The sequence below is a fragment of the Aythya ferina genome (assembly GCF_964211825.1).
Source record: "Aythya ferina genome assembly, chromosome: 30".
In the NCBI taxonomy this organism is placed as follows: Eukaryota; Metazoa; Chordata; class Aves; order Anseriformes; family Anatidae; genus Aythya; species Aythya ferina.
The window spans coordinates 1,112,412-1,131,039 of record NC_140327.1 but is presented as its reverse complement, the minus strand read 5'-3'; the positions used below and the strand labels follow the sequence as shown (position 1 = coordinate 1,131,039).

General features: G+C 61.5%; 3 protein-coding genes across 4 annotated transcripts; 2 read left to right on the top strand and 1 right to left on the bottom strand.

The window, feature by feature from the left end:
* The first annotated feature begins 13 nt into the window (after window positions 1–13).
* On the top strand, window positions 14–3,946 carry LOC311425270 (uncharacterized protein). Of its 2 annotated transcripts, none has more exons than XM_084500941.1 (3): window positions 14–139; window positions 2,084–2,235; window positions 2,605–3,946. In XM_084500941.1, exons 2-3 carry the CDS (start codon window positions 2,194–2,196, stop codon window positions 3,574–3,576), a joined length of 1,014 nt encoding a protein of 337 aa, XP_084357067.1. In that variant the 5' UTR covers window positions 14–139; window positions 2,084–2,193; the 3' UTR covers window positions 3,577–3,946. The 2 variants fall into 2 exon arrangements, with proteins under 2 accessions (XP_084357067.1, XP_084357066.1); XM_084500940.1 differs by lacking the exon at window positions 14–139 and adding an exon at window positions 1,009–1,158.
* Window positions 3,938–12,852, bottom strand: MDC1 (mediator of DNA damage checkpoint 1; the record flags this gene model as incomplete). Its single annotated transcript, XM_084501290.1, has 14 exons — window positions 3,938–4,454; window positions 5,006–5,116; window positions 5,197–5,322; window positions 5,794–5,979; window positions 6,560–6,634; window positions 6,913–7,203; window positions 7,309–7,655; window positions 7,732–7,791; window positions 8,438–10,272; window positions 10,365–10,410; window positions 10,535–10,600; window positions 10,740–10,788; window positions 12,363–12,750; window positions 12,806–12,852. The coding sequence occupies 14 exons, from the start codon at window positions 12,850–12,852 to the stop codon at window positions 4,161–4,163; spliced, it is 3,921 nt and encodes a 1,306-aa protein (XP_084357416.1). The 3' UTR covers window positions 3,938–4,160.
* TUBB (tubulin beta class I) lies at window positions 12,716–18,614 on the top strand. Its single transcript, XM_084500939.1, has 4 exons — window positions 12,716–12,907; window positions 15,845–15,953; window positions 16,184–16,294; window positions 16,797–18,614. Exons 1-4 carry the CDS (start codon window positions 12,851–12,853, stop codon window positions 17,852–17,854), a joined length of 1,335 nt encoding a protein of 444 aa, XP_084357065.1. The 5' UTR covers window positions 12,716–12,850; the 3' UTR covers window positions 17,855–18,614.
* The last annotated feature ends 14 nt before the right edge of the window (window positions 18,615–18,628 follow it).

Here is an 18,628-nt window from a genome sequence, read left to right as displayed (position 1 = left end):
CTCTGGTTCGTCACTTTGGGGGGTGGGGACGTCCTTGAGGACAAGGGGACGTGTCCTTGAATTGTCCCCGCCGCCGGGATTGTCCCCGACAGCCCCCAGGATCCCCCCGGTTCGGTGTCCCCAGGCTGTGGGGGACAAGGTGGGGACGCGGCAGGGCCTTTGGGGGACAGTTTGGGGACGCAACGGGGGGGCTGGGGGAGGCGCAAGGGGGACATCCTGAGGGGTCTTTGGGCCTGTGACGGGGACATCGGGGGACGCTGGGGACATCTGGGGCTGTTGGGGGGGGACATTGGGGGCTGTTGGGGGACATTGGGGGCTGTTGGGGGGGGACATTGGGGGACATCTGGGGCTGTTGGGGGGGACATTGGGGGCTGTTGGGGGACATTGGGGGACATCTGGGGCTGTTGGGGGGGGACATTGGGGACATCTGGGGCTGTTGGGGACATCTGGGGCTGTTGGGGGGGGACATTGGGGACATCTGGGGCTGTTGGGGACATTGGGGGCAGTTGGGGGGGGACATTGGGGACATCTGGGGCTGTTGGGGACATTGGGGGCGGTTGGGGGGGGACATTGGGGACATCTGGGGCTGTTGGGGACATCTGGGGCTGTTGGGGGACATTGGGGGACATTGGGGGCTGTGGGGGACATCGCGGGATGTTGGGGGCTGTTGGGGGACACCAGGGGACATCGGGGGACATTGGGGGTGGTTGGGGACATCGAGGGCTTGGGACACTGTGGGGAGATCCGAGTGCCACCGCGTCCCCAGCCCCGCGTGTCCCCAAGTGTCCCCCCTGCCACCGCCTGTGGGGACCCTGGAGGCCCCCAGGGGAATTGGGGACAAACCAGGAACCCCCCCCAGCAACGTCTGCGTCCGAAAAAACGACAAAAAAAAAACCAACAGCAGGCAAAAAGGGAAAAAAATCCCCCAAAAGGAAGAGCTCGGCCCCGGGCGGAGGAAAGCTGGGGGAAGGGAGCCGAGCGCTCGGGGCGTGCCCCAAATCCGCGCATTCCCACCCAAAACGCTCTCCGGGAACTTTCTCTTTCCCTTCGGGAGCCGTGGCCGCGGTGAGGCTGCTGCGCATTTCTCCCCCAGCCCAGTTTTGGGGCCGTTTTGCCCCTTTTGATCATTTCTGAGGGCGGCTCACGCCCCTGGTCCCGGTACTGCCCCCGACCCCAAAACAAACCCCAAATTCCCTGGGATGCACGGGGTGGGCTCGGGTGTGGGGTTTTCATGCTTCATTCACGTATTTTTGCTGCTGGATTCGTAATTTTTGCTACTTTGGATAATTTGTGGGATTTTGGTACCTCTCTGATGGATTTATTAACAATTCGTGGGATTTGAGGATTTCTGTGATTTCTTTGTAATAATCTGTGGGATTTTGGTGTCTGTGTGTGGCCTTCGTTAATCATTTTTGGGATTTTGGCACCTCTCTGCTTGCTTTTTTTAATAATTTCTGAGATTTTGGTACTTCTGCCCTTGCTTTATTAATAATTCGTGGGATTTTGGTACCTCTGTGATGGATTTATTAATAATTTCTGAGATTTTGGAGCCTCTTTGATTGCTTTACTAATAATTTCTGGGATTTTGGTGTCTCTGGGATTGCTTTATTAATAATTTGTGGGATTCTGCTACCTCTGTTATTTCTTTATTAATAAAATCTGGGGGAGTTTGGTACCTCTTTTTTTTAATAATTTGTGGGATTTTGGTAACTCTCTGCTTGCTTTATTAATAATTTGTGGGATTTTGGTACCTTTGTGCTTACTTTATTAATAATTTCTGGGATTTTGGTGTCTCTGGGATTGCTTTATTCATAATTTGTGGGATTCTGGTGCCTCTGATATTTCTTTATTAATAACATTTGTGGGATTTTGGTACTTTGGTGCTTGCATTAATAACAATTTGTGGGATTTTGGTACTTTTGTGCTTGCGTTAATAACAATTTGTGGGATTTTGGTACTTTTGTGCTTGCGTTAATAACAATTTGTGGGATTTTTGTGCCTCTGTGCTTGCTTTATGAATAATTTTGGGGATTTTTGCCGTCTCCAGGCTTTCCCCATTAAGCCCAGCTGTGTTTATGAGCAGGGAGTTACTGAAATCTGGGATAAACGCGGAATTTGGGGCAAGCCAGCCTGAGACGCGACACCTGGACCAGCTGAGGGGCCCTGAGGGTTGTCACCCCCCTGCCACCCGTGATGTGGACGTCGGATGTCACCGGGGCCATCAGCCCCACTGAGGTGGGGCCAGGTCCAGGGCGGATGAGGGGACATGGGGACAAGGGGACAGGGGGTGGCGGAGGGGACAAGGGGACAGGGTGGTGGCAGAGGGACAGCAGGGTCGGGGAGACGTGAGGGGGGGGAAAAAGGGGACGGAGGGTGGCAGGGGGTGACGTTGGGAGTGGTGACAGGGGATGGGGTGGTGACCCAGGGGACAAGGGACAGCAGGCAACGGTGGCCACGTCCCCACGCTTGGGGACATGGCTGTCCCTGGGGGTGTCCCTGGGGGTGTCTGGGGGCCACCGTGCCTGCACCCCAGCATCCCCAGGGACAGGGGACAGCGGGGAGGCCACGAGGACCACCACGGGGTCCCCCATATCCCGTCCCCAGGTGTCCCCGGAGATGCTGCAGCCGCTGGTGGATGTGGTGGCCACCTTGGGCAAGCTGGGGGCCACCACCGGGGACCTTCCCCTGGCTAAGCCGTGGGACTCGCTGCGGGGTGGCCTCGTCACCTTCAGGGCCAGCGTGCGCGAGGCCTTGATGCACCGCCCCGGGGAGGCCACCCGCCTGCGCCAAGCCCTGGCCAACACCGCCACCGAAGGGCCCGGCGTCCCCACGGCCTCGGCGGTGGCCATCGTCAGCGAGTGGCTGAAGGCGGTGGCCACCGTGGAGGCCGCCTGGGCCAAGCTGAAGGCGGACGCCACCGGCCTGAAGGACGCCTGCGCGGTGGTCGCCGCCACCAGGGCCACCGCCGGGGCCACCGCCGAGGCCGCCATGGGCAAGCTGGTGGGGGCCATGGCCCTGGAGGCCGAGGCGTGCAAGAAGCTGGGGGCGGCCACCCACCTCCTGCCGATGGCCTTGGAGCCCACCGAGGCGGCCGAGGTGGTGGCAGCCCACGACGCGCGGCTGGCGGAGGCCCAGGAAGGGCTGCGGGAGGCCAGCAAGGCCACCGAGGAGGGCGTGATGGCGGCGGTGGCCGCGGTCACGGCCGAGGAGCGGGGACGGCACGCGGCGGTGGCCCACGAGCTCCTGGGGCAGCTGGCGGTGGCCTGCGACGGCGCCCGCCGCTACTACGGCCACCTGCAGCGCCGCCTCAAGGACGTCGAGGCCGCGGTGGTCCCCGAGGCCACGCAGGGGGACGGGGGCAGCCCCAAAGGGCTGGAGGAGGCGGTGGCGGTGGCCGAGGCTCTGTGGGTCGCCAGCAGCCGCCTGGCCCGGGGGCACCTCCTGGACATGCTGAACGTGGTCCGGGAGCTGCTGGCCGCCGATGGCAGCACCGAGGCCGAGGCCGCAAACTTGGCCCAGCGCTGCCAAAATGCCACCGCCGCCCTCCCGGGGCTGCTGCCACCGGGGCTCTCGTAGGGGACGGTGGCTTTGGTGACACCCAGCACGGAGCAGGAGTGTTTTGGGTGGAAAAGCGGCCTTCAAGGACACCAAGGCCAGGCTGAGCCATGTCCCCTAGAGCCACGTCCCCCGGTGCCACGTCCCCTAGCGCCACGTCCCTTAGTGCCTTATCGGCAAAAATGAGGAATCGATCGGTTAAAAAACTGGGTTGTGGAGGGATAAAATGAGAAACTGATTGATAAAAATCAATAACAAGGAGAAAGAGTTTGATGAAAACAAAACAAAACAAAAAAAAAAAGAGCGATAAAGTGGTAAATTGCTTGTTGAAAACGATAAATTGTTGAAAATGATGAATTGTTGATAATGATAAACGGATGAAAATGATAAACGGATGAAAATGATAAATGGAAGAAAATGATAAATGGATGAAAATGATGATAAATCAATTGATAAAAATGATAAAATGATAAATAGATTGATAAAAATGATAACGTGATTGACAGTGGGGACCCCCTGGGAGATGCCACCCCCACATTCCCACCCCCCCCCAACCACCAAATAATACTTTTTTCACCATTTCATGTTTTTTTGTGCAAAATCTCTCATTTATTCCGGGGTTGTGGGTGCCGCCGCGTCCTGCCCTGCGCCGCGGGGGGGGCCCGGAGCCGCCGGGGGGACGCCGGAGGAGGTTGAGGGGACTTTGGGGGGGGATCTTGGGGGACCCCCGAGGGTCCTGGGGGGGTGTCCGGGGGGGCGAGGAGGAAGTCCTGGAGCTGGAGGCGCTGCCGCAGGAGCCCGGTGAGGAGGAGCTCGGCCGAGGCCAGGGGCAGGCGGGCGCTCAGCGCCGGCGCCCAGCGCCCCGAATCCTCCCCGCAGGAGATCACCAGCCTCCGGGGCTGCGGGGGTGTCACCGGGGAGGGGGGGAGGAATTAGGGGGGGGGTCCCTGCATCACCAGGACCCCCCCCCAAAATCCCCTGGGGTTGTTTGAGGTGGGGAGGGATTCGGTGTCCCCACCCAGGAGCCCGTTGGTGGTAACAGGGCCCCGTGTGCTCAGCGCCACCCCCACTTTGGGACACTCCCCCCCAAAAAAAATTCCCCCTTCTCCCAGGACCCCTGGGAGCCCCCAACCCCAATGGGATCCCCTCAGCCCCCCTCCGGATCCCTCAACCCCTATGTGGCCCCCCCAGGACCCCTCAACCCCAATGGGATCCCTCAGATCCCCCCCGGGATCCCTCAACCCCAATGGGACCCCCCCAGGACCCCTTCCCCATAATAAGACCCCAAATTCCCCCCCCATGTCCCGTGGTGGTTCTGAGACCTCCAATGTCCCCCCCACTGCCCCCTCGGTCCCCTCCCGGTCACCCTGGGTCCCCAATGTCCCCGTGGTCCCCTCCCCAGCAGGTCTGGACCCCAATGTCCCCCCCCCGGTCCCCAGTGTCCCCTCACCCCGTAGGTGCAGGGCATGGTGGGCAGGAAGGTGCCACCGCTGCAGGTGACGATGTCCCGCATCTGCTCGGGCTCGGGGCGGACGCTGGGGGTGACGTGGACCTCGTAGCCCTTGGGGACACCAGGGGACACGGCCGTCAGTCCCACCCCGAGCCCCCTGGGGACACTCGGGGACTCTTGGGGACACTCACCTGGAGCAAGGGGTGGCGGCGGGCACGGCTGAGGGCCTGGGACAAGCTGAAGCCGAAGTGACGTTCCTGCTGGCTGTCACGCACCAGGAAGGACCCCGGGGCCAGCACGCGGCCACTGCGGGCGCTCTGGGGACAGGGGACAACGCGGTGACACTGCTGTCCCCCAGCGACACCCCCATATCCCCAGGAACCTTCCCTGTTCCCAACAATGACCCCCTTTTATCCAGAAGGACCTCCGTGTCCCCGAGGGACAACCCTCCGATGTCCCCAAACAACACCATGTCCCCAAGGACCCGGTGTCCCCAAGGACCTGCTGTTGTCCCCAAGGACCTCATTCCTGTCCCCAAAGCCTTTGTCCCACAACCCCAAGGACCCGCTGCCCCCAAACACCCCCTCCCCGTCCCCCAAGCCCCCCCTGCGTCCCCAAGGACCCTCTCCTTGTCCCCAAAGACCCTCTCCTTGTCCCCAAGGACCCTCTCCTTGTCCCCAAAGACCCTCTCCTTGTCCCCAAGCCCCCCTCGCTCTGTCCCCCAGCCCCCTCGTGTCCCCCAGCCGCCCCCTCCCTGTCCCCAAACCCTCTCCCCGTCGCCGGGGGACCTCGTGGAGCCACTTGGGGGTGACGATGGGGACGCCCCGTGCCACCGCGCAGAGGAACTTGACGGTGCGCCGGACGCGGTCGGTCACCAGGTGGGTGCAGTCGAAGACGGAGGTGGCCATGGACCCCCCCAGCGAGCCCAGGGCCACCTCCATGTCCGGGGAGGCCACCACCCCCGTGAACAGCACCTGGGGACACCGCGGGGACGTCCTTGGGGTGGTCACCACCCCCCCCCCCAAGAGCACCCGGGGACACGTTGGGGACACCGGGATGGTTTGGGGACACTACGGGGACGCCACTGGCACCCCGAAAGAATTTGGGGGGGGACATGGGGACACCCTGGGGGGGTGGCGGACGGATACTGGGGGGGATATGGGGACACTGGGGGGGGACTTGGGGACACTGAGACATTCTGGGGGACTTGGGGACATTTTGGGGGACAATTTGGGGACATTTCAGGGGACACGGATGTTTTGGGGGACTTGGGGACATTCTGGGGGACATTTTGGGGGATACAGGGACATTTTGGGGACATTTCAGGGGACACAGACGTTTTGGGGGACTTGGGGACATTCTGGGGGACATTTTGGGGGACAAAGGGACATTTTGAGGGACACTGAGACATTCTGGGGGACTTGGGGACATTTTGGGGGACACAGGGACATTTTGGAGACATTTCAGGGGACATGGACGTTTTGGGGGACTTGGGGACATTTTGGGGGACTTGGGGACATTTTGGGGACATTTTGGGGACCCCCCTGCGCGCACCTTGGGGCTGGAGGAGCCGGCGCCTCCCCGAGGGCGGAGCTGGAGCCCGGTGACCTCCGGTGGTTCCTCCTCCTCCTGGGAGGGGGCGGAGCCATGGCGCAAGGCCCCGCCCCCTCCCCAACAAGCCCCACCCACCATCCGACCTCCCCCCTCTCCCCACCAATCAGCAGCCAGTGGGAGGGGCTTGTGTCCTGCTCAGAAGCCCCTCCCACCCTGACCACGCCCCCACACTTTGGCCCCTCCCACCCCAGCGATGACCACACCCCTTAGGCTCCACCCACACGACCCCACCCAATCAGGCTCCACCCACATGCCCCCGCCCTTTTAGGCTCCACCCACACAACTCCACCCACCCTTATCTGCGAGGGGGCGTGGCCACTCCTTTTGGGGCGTGGCCTGGGCGGTGGGCGTGGCTCCTCTTGGCCCCGCCCCTTCTTGGCCGGCGGCTCAGCAGGGGACGGGGGGCGGGCCCGGAGGCGAGGGCTGCGGCGCGGGGGGGCGGGGCATGGCAGAGCCCCGCCCCTCGCCTGGTTGGCCCCGCCCCCTCCAGAGGCTCCTCCCACCGCGGAGGCCACGCCCCCTGCAGGGGCTCTTCCCCCATGGCCCCGGGCCAGGCGCTGGCTGCGGCGGGGTCCCTGGGTCACCTGCGGGATTTGGGGAGGGGGCGTCAGGGCCCGGAGCCCCCCGAGGCCGCGGGGACCCCGCCGGGTGCCCTGGGGGTCCCTTGGGACCACCCCCACCCCACTCACGGCACCGCCGGGGGCTGCGCTGGTCCCTGCTCCCTCCTCCTGGGCTGGGGTCACCAGCACCGGCTCGGCTGGGGGGACACGGCTGGCGGGGGTGTCCTGGGGGGGCTCTTCCTCCTCCTCCTCCTCCTCCTTCTTCACCTCTTCATCCTCCTTCTTCTCCTCCTCCTCCTCCTTCTTCTCTTCTTCCTCCTCCTTCTTCTCCTCTTCATCCTCCTCCTTCATCTCCTCCTCCTCCTCCTTCTCCTCTTCCTCCTCCTCTTCTTCCTCCTTCTCCTCCTCCTCCTCCTCCAGCTTGGGGTGGCAGAAGAGCTGCGTGGCCTCCTCGGGGTCCCAGCCCAGGGCTGCGTCTGCCAAAAAGCCACGTTGGGGACCCGGGGAGGTGACACCCCCCACCCCCAGGGGGACAACGCCAAGGTCACCTACCTTCGGTCACCGGTGGCGGCAAGAAGTTCTGGGTGGGCTCCAGGAAGAGGTCGGGGTTGTCTGTGGGGGGAAGAGGCTTGAGATGGGACCCAGGGGACCAGGAGGGGACCAGGAGGGGACCCAGGGGACCAAGGAGGGGGCCAAAAGGACCAGAGAAGGGACCCAGGTAGCCAAGGAAGGGACCCAGGTGGTCAATAAATGGATGAAGGTGGCCAAGGAAGGGACCAAGGTGGCCAAGGAAGGGGACAAGGGGACCAAACAGACAAGGGAGGGGACCCAAGGGACCAAAGAGCCACCAAGATGGCCAAGAAAGGGGTGAAGGTGGCCAAGGAAGGGACCCAGGTGGCCAAGGAAGGGGACAAGGGGACCAGAAGAACCAAGGAAGGGACCCAGGGGACCAAAGAAAGGGACCCAGGTGGTCAATAAAGGGATGAAGGTGGCCAAGGAAGGGACCCAGGTGGCCAAGGAAGGGGACAAGGGGACCAGAAGAACCAAGGAAGGGACCCAGGTAGCCAAGAAAGGGACCCTGGGGACCAAAAAAAGGACCCATGTGGTCAATAAAGGGATGAAGGTGGCCAAGGAAGGGGACAAGGGGACCAAACAGACAAGGGAGGGGACCCAAGGGACCAAGGAGCCACCAAGATGGCCAAGAAAGGGGTGAAGGTGGCCAAGGAAGGGGACAAGGTGGCCAAGCCCCCCCACTCACCCTCAGCTTCACTCTCCGCCACCTCCGCGCCCGTGTCCCCACCGGGGGTGGCCTCAGCGCTCCTGGATCCCCGGGCAGCAGTGCCACTGAGGCCCGGATTTGGGGCCGGAATTGGGGATTTGGGGGCCAGACCAGCTGGCGCCACGTCCGTATCGCCGCCCGTCGCCGAGGTCTGGGGGTTGCGTTGTAGCTCCTCGTCCTCTGGATTCAGGCCCTCCGCGTCTGTCTTTGGGGCTAAATCCGGCTGTTTTGGTACCTCCCCTTCCACACTGTCACCGCGTGATTTGGGGGGCGAACCCTGCCTTTTTGGGGCTGGTTTCTGGCATTTGGGGTCCGTCAGCCCCACGCCGGTCTCGCTGCCCATCGCGGTGTCCACATCGGGGTTTCGGGGTCGGGTTTTGCTCCGGAGGCTCTGGACGTGGGGGGTGGGGGCCACCTCCTCCACGTCGGTGTCGCTGCCACTCTGGGGGGTCACGGGAGGGGAAACCTCTGGATTTGGGGTCGCCAGACCCACATCTGGGTCACCGGGTGCCCCCTGTCCCCCTCGCACTGCCCCAAAATCCGGCACCACACCGCTGTCCTCGACCCCGGTCTCTCTGTCCACGTTGAGGTCCCGCCCGACGTCTGGATTTGGGGTTTCCATCACCACAGTTGGGTCCTTCTGGGCATTTTGGGGCGTTTTGTGGTTTTTCAGGCCGGGAATATCTGGGCTCGGCTCTTCTCCCTCTATATCTGTGTCGCTGTCCAGCTCCAGGTTCTGGCCTCTGTTTTGGGGACCTTCGAGGTCAGGATTTGGGGTCTTTATTGCTACGTCTGAGTCATCGTGGGGTTTTGGGGTCATTCCAAGGGTTTTTGGACAAACAACATCTGGATTCAGCCCATCCTCCTCCACATCCGTATCGCTGTCCACCGTGAGCATCTCGTGTCCGCTTTGTGGTTCTCCAGGACGTGGATTTGGGGTCTCCATCCCCACATCCAGGTTCCTCGGTGCATTTTGGGTTATTTGACGTGATTTTGGATCCCCACCTCCTGCACTGGAAGGCTCCTCCTCCACATCCGTGTCGCTGTCCACCACGAGCGCCCGTTTCTCCTCTTGGCGTCCGTCAGCACCCGGGTTTGGGGTCTCCCCCTCAATATTCGGGGTTTTTGGCGCGTTTTGGGTCATTTGTGGGGTCGGGAGGCGCGCAACGTCTGGGTTTGAGGTGGTTTGAGGGTTTTTTTGGCCAGCTCCGCCATCCTCCACGTCTGTGTCGCTGTCCACCACCAGCGCCTGGATTCCGTTTTTCGAACCCGGATTCGGGGGCTTCATCCCCCCGCCGGGGGTTTTGGGCACCTTTTGGGCCTTTTGACGGATTTTTGGGGGTCTGGCAGACGGAGGAAGGTCGGCCTCCTCCACGTCCGTGTCGCTGTCCACCGCCAGCATCCACCGCCCATTTTGGGGCCCTCCAGCACCTGGATTTGGGCCTCGTTCCTCCACATTTGGGTCCCCGCTCACCTCCGGGGCGGCCGGGTGACGGTTAGGGTGAAAAAGAGCAGATTTTGGGTGCGCCTCGTCGTCTGGGTCACTTCCGATGCCTCCCAGCTGCCCCACATCTGGGTCCGCCTGCCCTTCGGGGTCTGGGGAGCGATTTTGGGGCCGAACGCCCGAAACGGCCGTTTTGCTCCCCGCATCTGGAGCCGGGGGAGTTTTGGGACACAAACGGAGCTTTTTGGGCCCCGCGACGTCCGGATCCTGGGGGGATTGGGTCGAATCCGTGCGGAGCCCCAGGGTCGGGGTCGGGCGGCGTTTTCGGAGCACGCGGATGTCTGGGCAGGCATCCGGCTCCTCCGGGTCGCTGGGGGGGGGCAAATATTGGGGTAGGGGGGCTGCAGGAGGGGGCCGAGGGGTCCGGCCCCCCCCAGGTGCCCCCGCTGGGGTCCCACCTACCTCTCCGGCACCACTTGGGGCGAGGCGGTGCTGCCGGCAGCGGGGCCTGGAGGGGAAAAAACATTGTTATTATAGGGCCTACAGAAACCCTGAGATGTTTTTGGGGGGGTCCTGAGTTTCTGTAGGCCCTACAATAACAAAATGACCCCCCCCACGACGGGATCACTCACACCGCCACGTCTCGTCCTCCTCCGAGTCGCTGGCGACGGGGGGGGGCCTCGGCTCCGGCCCCTGCCCTGTGGGATCCAGGTGGGTTTGGGTTTTTTTTTGGGGGGTGGGGGGCCGCTGGACACCCCCCTGATAAGGACCCCGGTGTCCAGGAGCCCCCCCCCAACACCCAATCCCCAGGATATGGGGAGGGGGACGGGGACCTACCTGTGCCCCCCGTGGTGACGAGGCCTCGGTGGCGCCTTCGCTGCATGGCCTGAGGGGCAGCAACAACTGCCCCACGGAAACAATTGCCCCCCCCCCAGCCCCTACATGCCCCCCCCCGGCCCCCTCAAGCACCCCTCGGTCACCGCTGTCCCCCTGGGGCCAAAGGACCCCCCCCGACTTCGTCCATCCTCCTCCTCCTGCCCCCTTGCTTTTTATCTGCCCCTTCTAATTGCCCCCCCCCGGCTCTGTATCCTGCCCCAGGAACCCCCAAAACTGCCCCAAAGGGCCCTCAGGGCCCCTAAACTGCCCCGTGCCCCCCTCCCAGCTGCCCCAAGGTCCCCCAAATTGTCCCCGGGCTCCCCAAACTGATCCTGAGACCCCCCCTATCCTGCTCTGGGGACCCCCTAAACTGCCCCACAACCCTTCTCAACTGCCCCAAGGACCCCTCTATTTGCCCCAGGGTGCTCCTTAAGCCCCCCGGACCTCCTCAACTGCCCCTGGGACCCCCCCAACTGCCACCAGACCCCCCCCATAACTGCCCCAGGGTGTTCCTAAAATCCTCCGGACCCTGTCAACTGTCCCCACGACCCCTTTCAATTCCCCGGGGACCCCTAAACTGCCCCAAGGACCCCTAAACTGCCCCAGGGACCCGTTAATTGCCCCCAGGCTCCCCCCAAACTGCCCCGGGGATGCCGCAAACTGCCCCAGTGACCCCTTAAATGCCCCGGGGATTCCCTAAATCACCTCGGAGATCCCATAATTGCCCCAAGAACCATCCAAATTGTCCCGGGGACCCCCCTGACTGCCCCGGGGAGCCCTGAATTGTCCCACAGATCCCCTAAACCACCCCGGGGGTGCCTTAATTGCCCCAGGGACCCCCCAAATTGCCCCGGGGAGCCCTTAATTGCCCCAGGGACCCGTTAATTGCCCCAGGGACCCCCGAAGCTGCCCCGAGAACCCCCCAAACTGCCCCAGGGATGCCTTAATTGCCCCAGGGACCCCCCAGATTGCCCCAGGGACTCCCCATACTACCCTGGGGACCCGTTAATTGCCCCAGACCCCCTCCAAATTGCCCCGGGGAGCCCTTAATTGCCCCAGGGACCCCTCAAATTGCCCCGGGGAGCCCTTAATTGCCCCAGACTCCCCCCCAAATTGCCCCGGGGACCCGTTAATTGCCCCAGAGACTCCCCAAACCGCCCCGGGGACCCGTTATTTGCCCCAGACCCCCCCAAAAATTGCCCCGGGGAGCCCTTAATTGCCCCAGAGCACACCCATACTGCCCTGGAGACCCGTTAATTGCCCCAGACCCCCCCCAAATTGTCCCTGGGAGCCCTTAACTGCCCCAGAGCCCCCCAAATTGCCCCAGGGAGCGCTTTGTTGCCCCAGCACCCCTCATACTGCCCCGGGGACCCGTTAATTGCCCCACGGACCCCCGAAGCTGCCCCAGACCCCCCCAAACTGCCCCGGGGACGCCTGAATTGCCCCAAGGAGCCCTTAAATCTCCTCAGCCCCCCCCCCAGCTGCCCCACGACCCCCCAAAGCCCCCCCAAAAGCCCCAGGCCCCCCCCGGCCCCCCCCGCCCCGGGGACCCCCCCCGATCCCGCCAAGGGGCCCCGCGCTCACCCCTCCCGCGCCACCGCCTCCAGGCCCCGCCCCTCCATCCCCATTGGCCGCCGCCGCCCCGAGACCCCGCCCACCGCCCGCTCCCATTGGCTCCGTCCGGCGAGGAGCATAGAGAGGGGGGCGGTGGAGGTCCTCCGAGAGGGGCGGGGGTGCTACCATAGAGAGGGGATTGCAGAGCGCCCACGCCGGGACATAGAAGGAGGTGGGCGGGGCGAGCGGCAGGGAGGGGCGGGGCGTCTGGCGCGCCGCCCAATGGGAGCGCGGCAGACGGGCGGCGCCGACCAATGGGAGCGCGGGGCCGGCCGCCGCCGCTTTGTCTATATGAGGCGCCGCGGGGCCGCGGGAGCCGCCATTGTCGCCGCCGCCGCGCTCGCGATAGCGCTCCCGCCTTAAAGGGGCCGCGCCGCAGAACCGCCCAGCAGGACCGGAGGGGGGGGGCCCACAGCTCCGGCACCGTCACCGCGCCCAGCCCTGCGCCTACCGCCGCCATGAGGGAGATCGTGCACATCCAGGCGGGACAATGCGGCAACCAGATCGGGGCCAAGGTGAACAGCGGGCGGGCGGCGGCGGGCCCCGGGGGGTGGACCCCCCCCCCCTTTTATTCCCTCTCTGTGGCGCGGCCCCTTTTAAGAAGCCCCTCCCCCTCCCCGCGCAGACAAAGGCGGACCCGAATCGGGGCGATTTCGCCCCAAAACGCGCCCCGTTCGGCTCGGCGGGCGCGGCCCCGACGTGGCGGGGGGGCTCGGCGTCGGAACGGAGCGGCCGGGCCCCAAAATGGAGGTTTCCGGCCTCAAAATGGGGGCTCCCCGCCCCTCCCCCCCCCCCTCCGGCTCACGCGGCCCCAAGATGGCGGCTTCCCGCCGCGCCTCAGCGCCGCGGCCCCGAATCGGCGCCTTTTGTCCCCAAAATCGCCTTCATTTGCCCCTCCCCTGGCGACACCCGCCTCAAAATCACCCCATTTTTATTTGTTAAAGAATAAAATTCACCCCAAGTCACGGGATTTCGGTGCTAAAGTAGAGGTTTTTCACACAAAAAGTGTTTTTTTTTTTTTTTTTTTTTTGCCCCCATATCTTAAAATTCCACTTTCAATCCTCAAATCCATTTATTTTTATTTTTTTAAACCTCGAAATCGCTGCATCCCGCCCCCTCATAACCGTTTTCACCCCCAGAATGCCGACTTTGTTGTAAAAATCGCTCTTTTTGTTGTCCAGAATGAGTGAAATAAGCATCAAAACGGGCGTTTCCCCCCCAAAAAATTGGCGTTTTTATGCTCTAAATCGAAAAACTTCACCCCCAAAACGAAAAAATCCACCCCCAAAATGGGGCGTGCCGCCCACGATGCATTCATCCCCCGATTGGGGGGGCTCCAACCCAAAAAGGGGCTTTCTGAGCCCAAAGTGGAGGTTTTCGGCACCCAGAGGGGCGTGCCGCGTCTGAGGAGCCTTAAAAACGAATCCTTTACCCCCACAAAGGGATATTTGTACCCAAAATTGAGATTTTTTTTCCTTTAAGACCTTAAATATTTTTAGTGGCCACAAAATAAAGGAGTTTTAACTCAAAATATTAGGTTTTGGGTCTCAAAAGCTGCGTTTTTCTGCCCCCAGATGAATATTTTCAGCCTCAAACGAAGAGCTTTGTTCCCCAGAAAGGAATTTTCAGCTCTAAAATGGGGTTTTCTGCTCCCAAAAAAGAGATTCTGACCCTAATAAGAGATTTTTAAACCCCGATAAGGTTTTCTTGCCCCAAAATGTGTTTTTTTTTTCCACCACTAAGAAAGCTTTCTGGCTCCAAAGGGAGTTTCTAGCCCCAAGATGGAGGTTTTCAGCCTCTGAGTAAGATCTTTGTTCCCTGAAAAATGATTTTTCAGCCTCCAAAATGGGCTTTATTTGCTCCCAATTTGTACTTTGTGGTGCCAATGAAAAGCAATTTTGTAGCCCCAATTTTGTTTTTGAGCTCGAGATGCTTTTTCAGTTTTCCTTTAAAGCTAAAATCCGGGGTTTTGGCCCCCAAAATGGAGGTTTCCACCCTTAAAATGGAGGTTCTCGGCGCAGGAGTAGCATCTTTGTGCTCTCAAATGCAGTTTTTCTGCCGCAGTTTATGGGATTTAGCTTAAAGCAGGAGGTTTTTAAACCCGAATGACAGGCTTTTTGCTGAAAAATGATGCTCTTTTAGCACTAGAATGAATGTTTTTGCCCCAGAATATGCTCTTTACATGCAGCAAGAGGGTTTTTTACGTGCACCATAGGGCTTTTTTACACCTAAACATCTTTTCAGCCTGAAAATGATTGTGCTGTTTTTTTTTTTTCAAGCCCCAAAATGGGGAATTCCCCTCCCAAATGGCAATTTTGATCTCAAAATGGACGCTTTCAGCCCCAGAACAGGATCTTTGTGCATCCAGATGGTTTTCAAACCCCAAAATGGAGGTTTTCAGCCGCAGAATGGGGTCTTTGTTCTCGAGAATGACTAAAAGCGAGTTTTTCAATCCCCAAAAAGCGTTTCTGCTCCATAATTGTGTTTCCAGCCCCGTAATATCAATATTTAACCCCTAAATGGGGTTTTGCTCTCCGTAATTAGTTTTTTTACAACCCCGAAATACAGGCTTTTTGTCCCTAAAAAGTGCTTTTCACCCCCAGGACAGTTTTACATGCCACGAATTCACTCTTTTTCCTCCAAAATGGCCGTTTCAGCCTGTAGTTAATTTTTTTTTACCCGCAGAATGCGCGTTCTCAGCCCCAAAACATGCATTTTGCCCAGAAACTGTAATTTTACAACTGGAGAAATTACAGTCCAAATGGAGGCTTCAGGTTTCCAGAATGATGGTTTTAAGCCCAAAATAGCATTTAGAAGCAATTCTTCCACTGTCGGCCCCAAATTGCGGTGTTTTGGCCTTTTTTCACCCCCAGGGCGTGGCCGAGCCCCCCCCCCCATGACCTTGGGGGGGGTCCCCAGGGTGCCAGCCCCTCCCCCACCCTTTGTTCCAGGCACCCCACCCAGCCAGAGCACGTTTTAGGAGGAAAAAACGGCAATTCCGTAAATCCCTTTTGTCTTAAGGAACAGAGTGGAGGTTTTGGGGCGAGGAAAGGCGATTTTGGGGTATCTCCAAAATTAACATTTTTTGGAGGCGCCTCCGCAATTCAAATGCTGTTTCCGGTTCCCGCCCTGGCCGTTTTTTTTGGGGGGGGGGGGGGAGGGGGGAAGGGAGGGGCTACGCCCAAATTTGGCCCCGCCCCTGCGGGTTGCTGATGCCACGCCCCCTTCGAGTTGGCCACGCCCCTTTTGGGCGGAGCCCAGCCTCTGCATTAGCCCTGCCCCTGCCATATTCTGGCTTTGGCTCCGCCCCCAGGGCTGGTTCTTGGCTTGGCTCCGCCCCCAGGGTTGGTTATCTGCAATAATGCCCCACTCCCATAGGCTCCACCCCCTCCCAGAGGCCCCGCCCCCCTCCGGAGGGGGCGGAGCCTTTCTGACCTCCCCGTTTTCTCCAGTTTTGGGAGGTGATCAGCGACGAGCACGGCATCGACCCCACCGGCACCTACCACGGCGACAGCGACCTCCAGCTCGACCGCATCAGCGTCTACTACAATGAGGCCACCGGTACGGTGCCACCACCCCGATGTCACCCCAATGTCCCCGTCACCCCCCACCATGTCCCCGTCACCCCTTGTGTCCTCGTCACCTTCCCCCCTCCTCGTCCTTCTCCACCTCTGGGGGTTTTGGGGTGGTTTCTGGGAGGTTTGGGAGGGTTTTGGGGGTTTACAGGGGGGGCGATGTGGTGGTGGCACTGTCACCCACGCCCCCCCCCGGTGACACGGCGATGTCCCCAGGGGGTAAGTACGTGCCAAGAGCCATCTTGGTGGACCTGGAGCCAGGCACCATGGACTCGGTGCGCTCGGGACCCTTCGGGCAGATCTTCAGGCCGGACAACTTCGTTTTCGGTGAGTCCCCAACCTCGTTGGGTCCCCGGGTGTCCTCTTAGGGTGGCCCCAAAGGGGTGCGGGTCCTTGGGTATTTGGAGGTCCCCAATTTAGGGTGATGGAGGTTCCCGGGGAGTTTCAGGTCTTCGAGAGGAACAGGTTCCTGGGGTGCTCCAGGGAGAGAGGTGGTCCCCAATAAGGTCCCCAAAAAAGCCCAAGGTCCCCAAAGAATGTGACCGAGGTCCTCAAGGAGCTCCAAGTGCAGATAATGGGGACCAACGGGTGTCCCCACGATGCTTGGTGTTGTCCCCAGGGCTGGGCTGGAGGCCTTCCAAGAAGGTGGCAGATGTCCTCAAGGGTGGGACGGGGATCACCGGGAGGTCCCCAAGGAGCTCAGGGTCCCCGGGGAAGGTGGTGGGGTGGCATCGAGGTCCCCAAAGCCCTTCCTGCTGGTCTGAAGCACCCCAGTGGTGGGATTGAGGGTCCCCAAGGGGCCTCTCCGTGACATTTTCTCCCACCCCAGGCCAGAGCGGCGCGGGCAACAACTGGGCCAAGGGCCACTACACGGAAGGGGCCGAGCTGGTGGACTCGGTCCTGGACGTGGTGCGGAAGGAGGCGGAGAGCTGCGACTGCCTGCAGGGCTTCCAGCTCACCCACTCGCTGGGCGGCGGCACCGGCTCGGGCATGGGCACCCTCCTGATCTCCAAAATCCGCGAGGAGTACCCCGACCGCATCATGAACACCTTCAGCGTCGTCCCGTCCCCCAAGGTGTCGGACACGGTGGTGGAGCCCTACAACGCCACCCTGTCGGTCCACCAGCTGGTGGAGAACACGGACGAGACCTACTGCATCGACAACGAGGCCCTCTACGACATCTGCTTCCGCACCCTCAAGCTCACCACCCCCACCTACGGCGACCTCAACCACCTCGTCTCGGCCACCATGAGCGGCGTCACCACCTGCCTGCGCTTCCCCGGCCAGCTCAACGCCGACCTGCGCAAGCTGGCGGTCAACATGGTGCCCTTCCCTCGCCTCCACTTCTTCATGCCGGGCTTCGCCCCGCTCACCTCCCGCGGGTCGCAGCAGTACCGCGCCCTCACCGTCCCCGAGCTCACCCAGCAGGTCTTCGACGCCAAGAACATGATGGCCGCCTGCGACCCGCGCCACGGCCGCTACCTCACCGTGGCCGCCGTCTTCCGCGGCCGCATGTCCATGAAGGAGGTGGACGAGCAGATGCTGAACGTGCAGAACAAGAACAGCTCCTACTTCGTCGAGTGGATCCCCAACAACGTCAAGACGGCCGTCTGCGACATCCCGCCCCGCGGGCTGAAGATGGCCGTCACCTTCATCGGCAACAGCACGGCCATCCAGGAGCTCTTCAAGCGCATCTCGGAGCAGTTCACCGCCATGTTCCGCCGCAAGGCCTTCCTCCACTGGTACACGGGCGAGGGCATGGACGAGATGGAGTTCACCGAGGCCGAGAGCAACATGAACGACCTGGTGTCCGAGTACCAGCAGTACCAGGACGCCACCGCCGAGGAGGAGGAGGACTTCGGCGAAGAGGCTGAAGAGGAGACCTAAAAAGGGGGGGCGGCCTCCGGTCATCGTCCTCGGAGTGCCCTCGTCCTTCACCGTTGCCACCGTCATCGTCAGCGTCGTCCTCGGAGAGCCCTCGTCCTTCAGCGTCGTCCTCGGAGAGCCCTCGGCCTTCGTCATCGTCATCCTCATCCTCCTCGGAGACCTTCAGCCTTCACCGTTGTCACCGCCAAGCCCTCGGCCGCCGTCGTCATCGTCATCCTCGGAGACCTTCAGCCTTCATCGATGCCCGCAGGGAGCCCCTGGCTTCGGAGCCCTCTCTGGAGCAGCCTTCGGCCTCATCATCCTCATCCTCCGCCATCAGGTGGCCCCCAGAGCCCCCCCCGTTCCTCCAAAACCTTCATCCCTCACCGGCATCATCATCGTCGCCGTTGGCACCGTCACCTGAAGGCCCGCGTCACCACCAAGCCACCGGCCCCTCCGTGTCCCCCTCGTTGTCCCCGCGTCCCCCCCTCACCGGGGGGGGGGGGTGACGGCACCACTAAATTATTGCAGCCCCCCCCCGGGCAACCAATTTGCCCCCTTCTTTCCCCAAAACCACTGCCCCGGCTGCAGGGGGTTTCCAGGGTGGCCCCATCCCCGCCGTGTCCCTGGCTGAGGGCTCTCCTGTCCCCTCCGTGTCCCTTTTCCCCCCGAATCCATCCCATTTTGTTTTTTTTTTTCCCCTTTTTAAGCTTTTTTTTTTTTTTTTTTCATATTGAAAAGCCGCCCCCGGGCGAGGAATAAACCCGGGATGTAAAAGCCACCACCGTGTCCCTT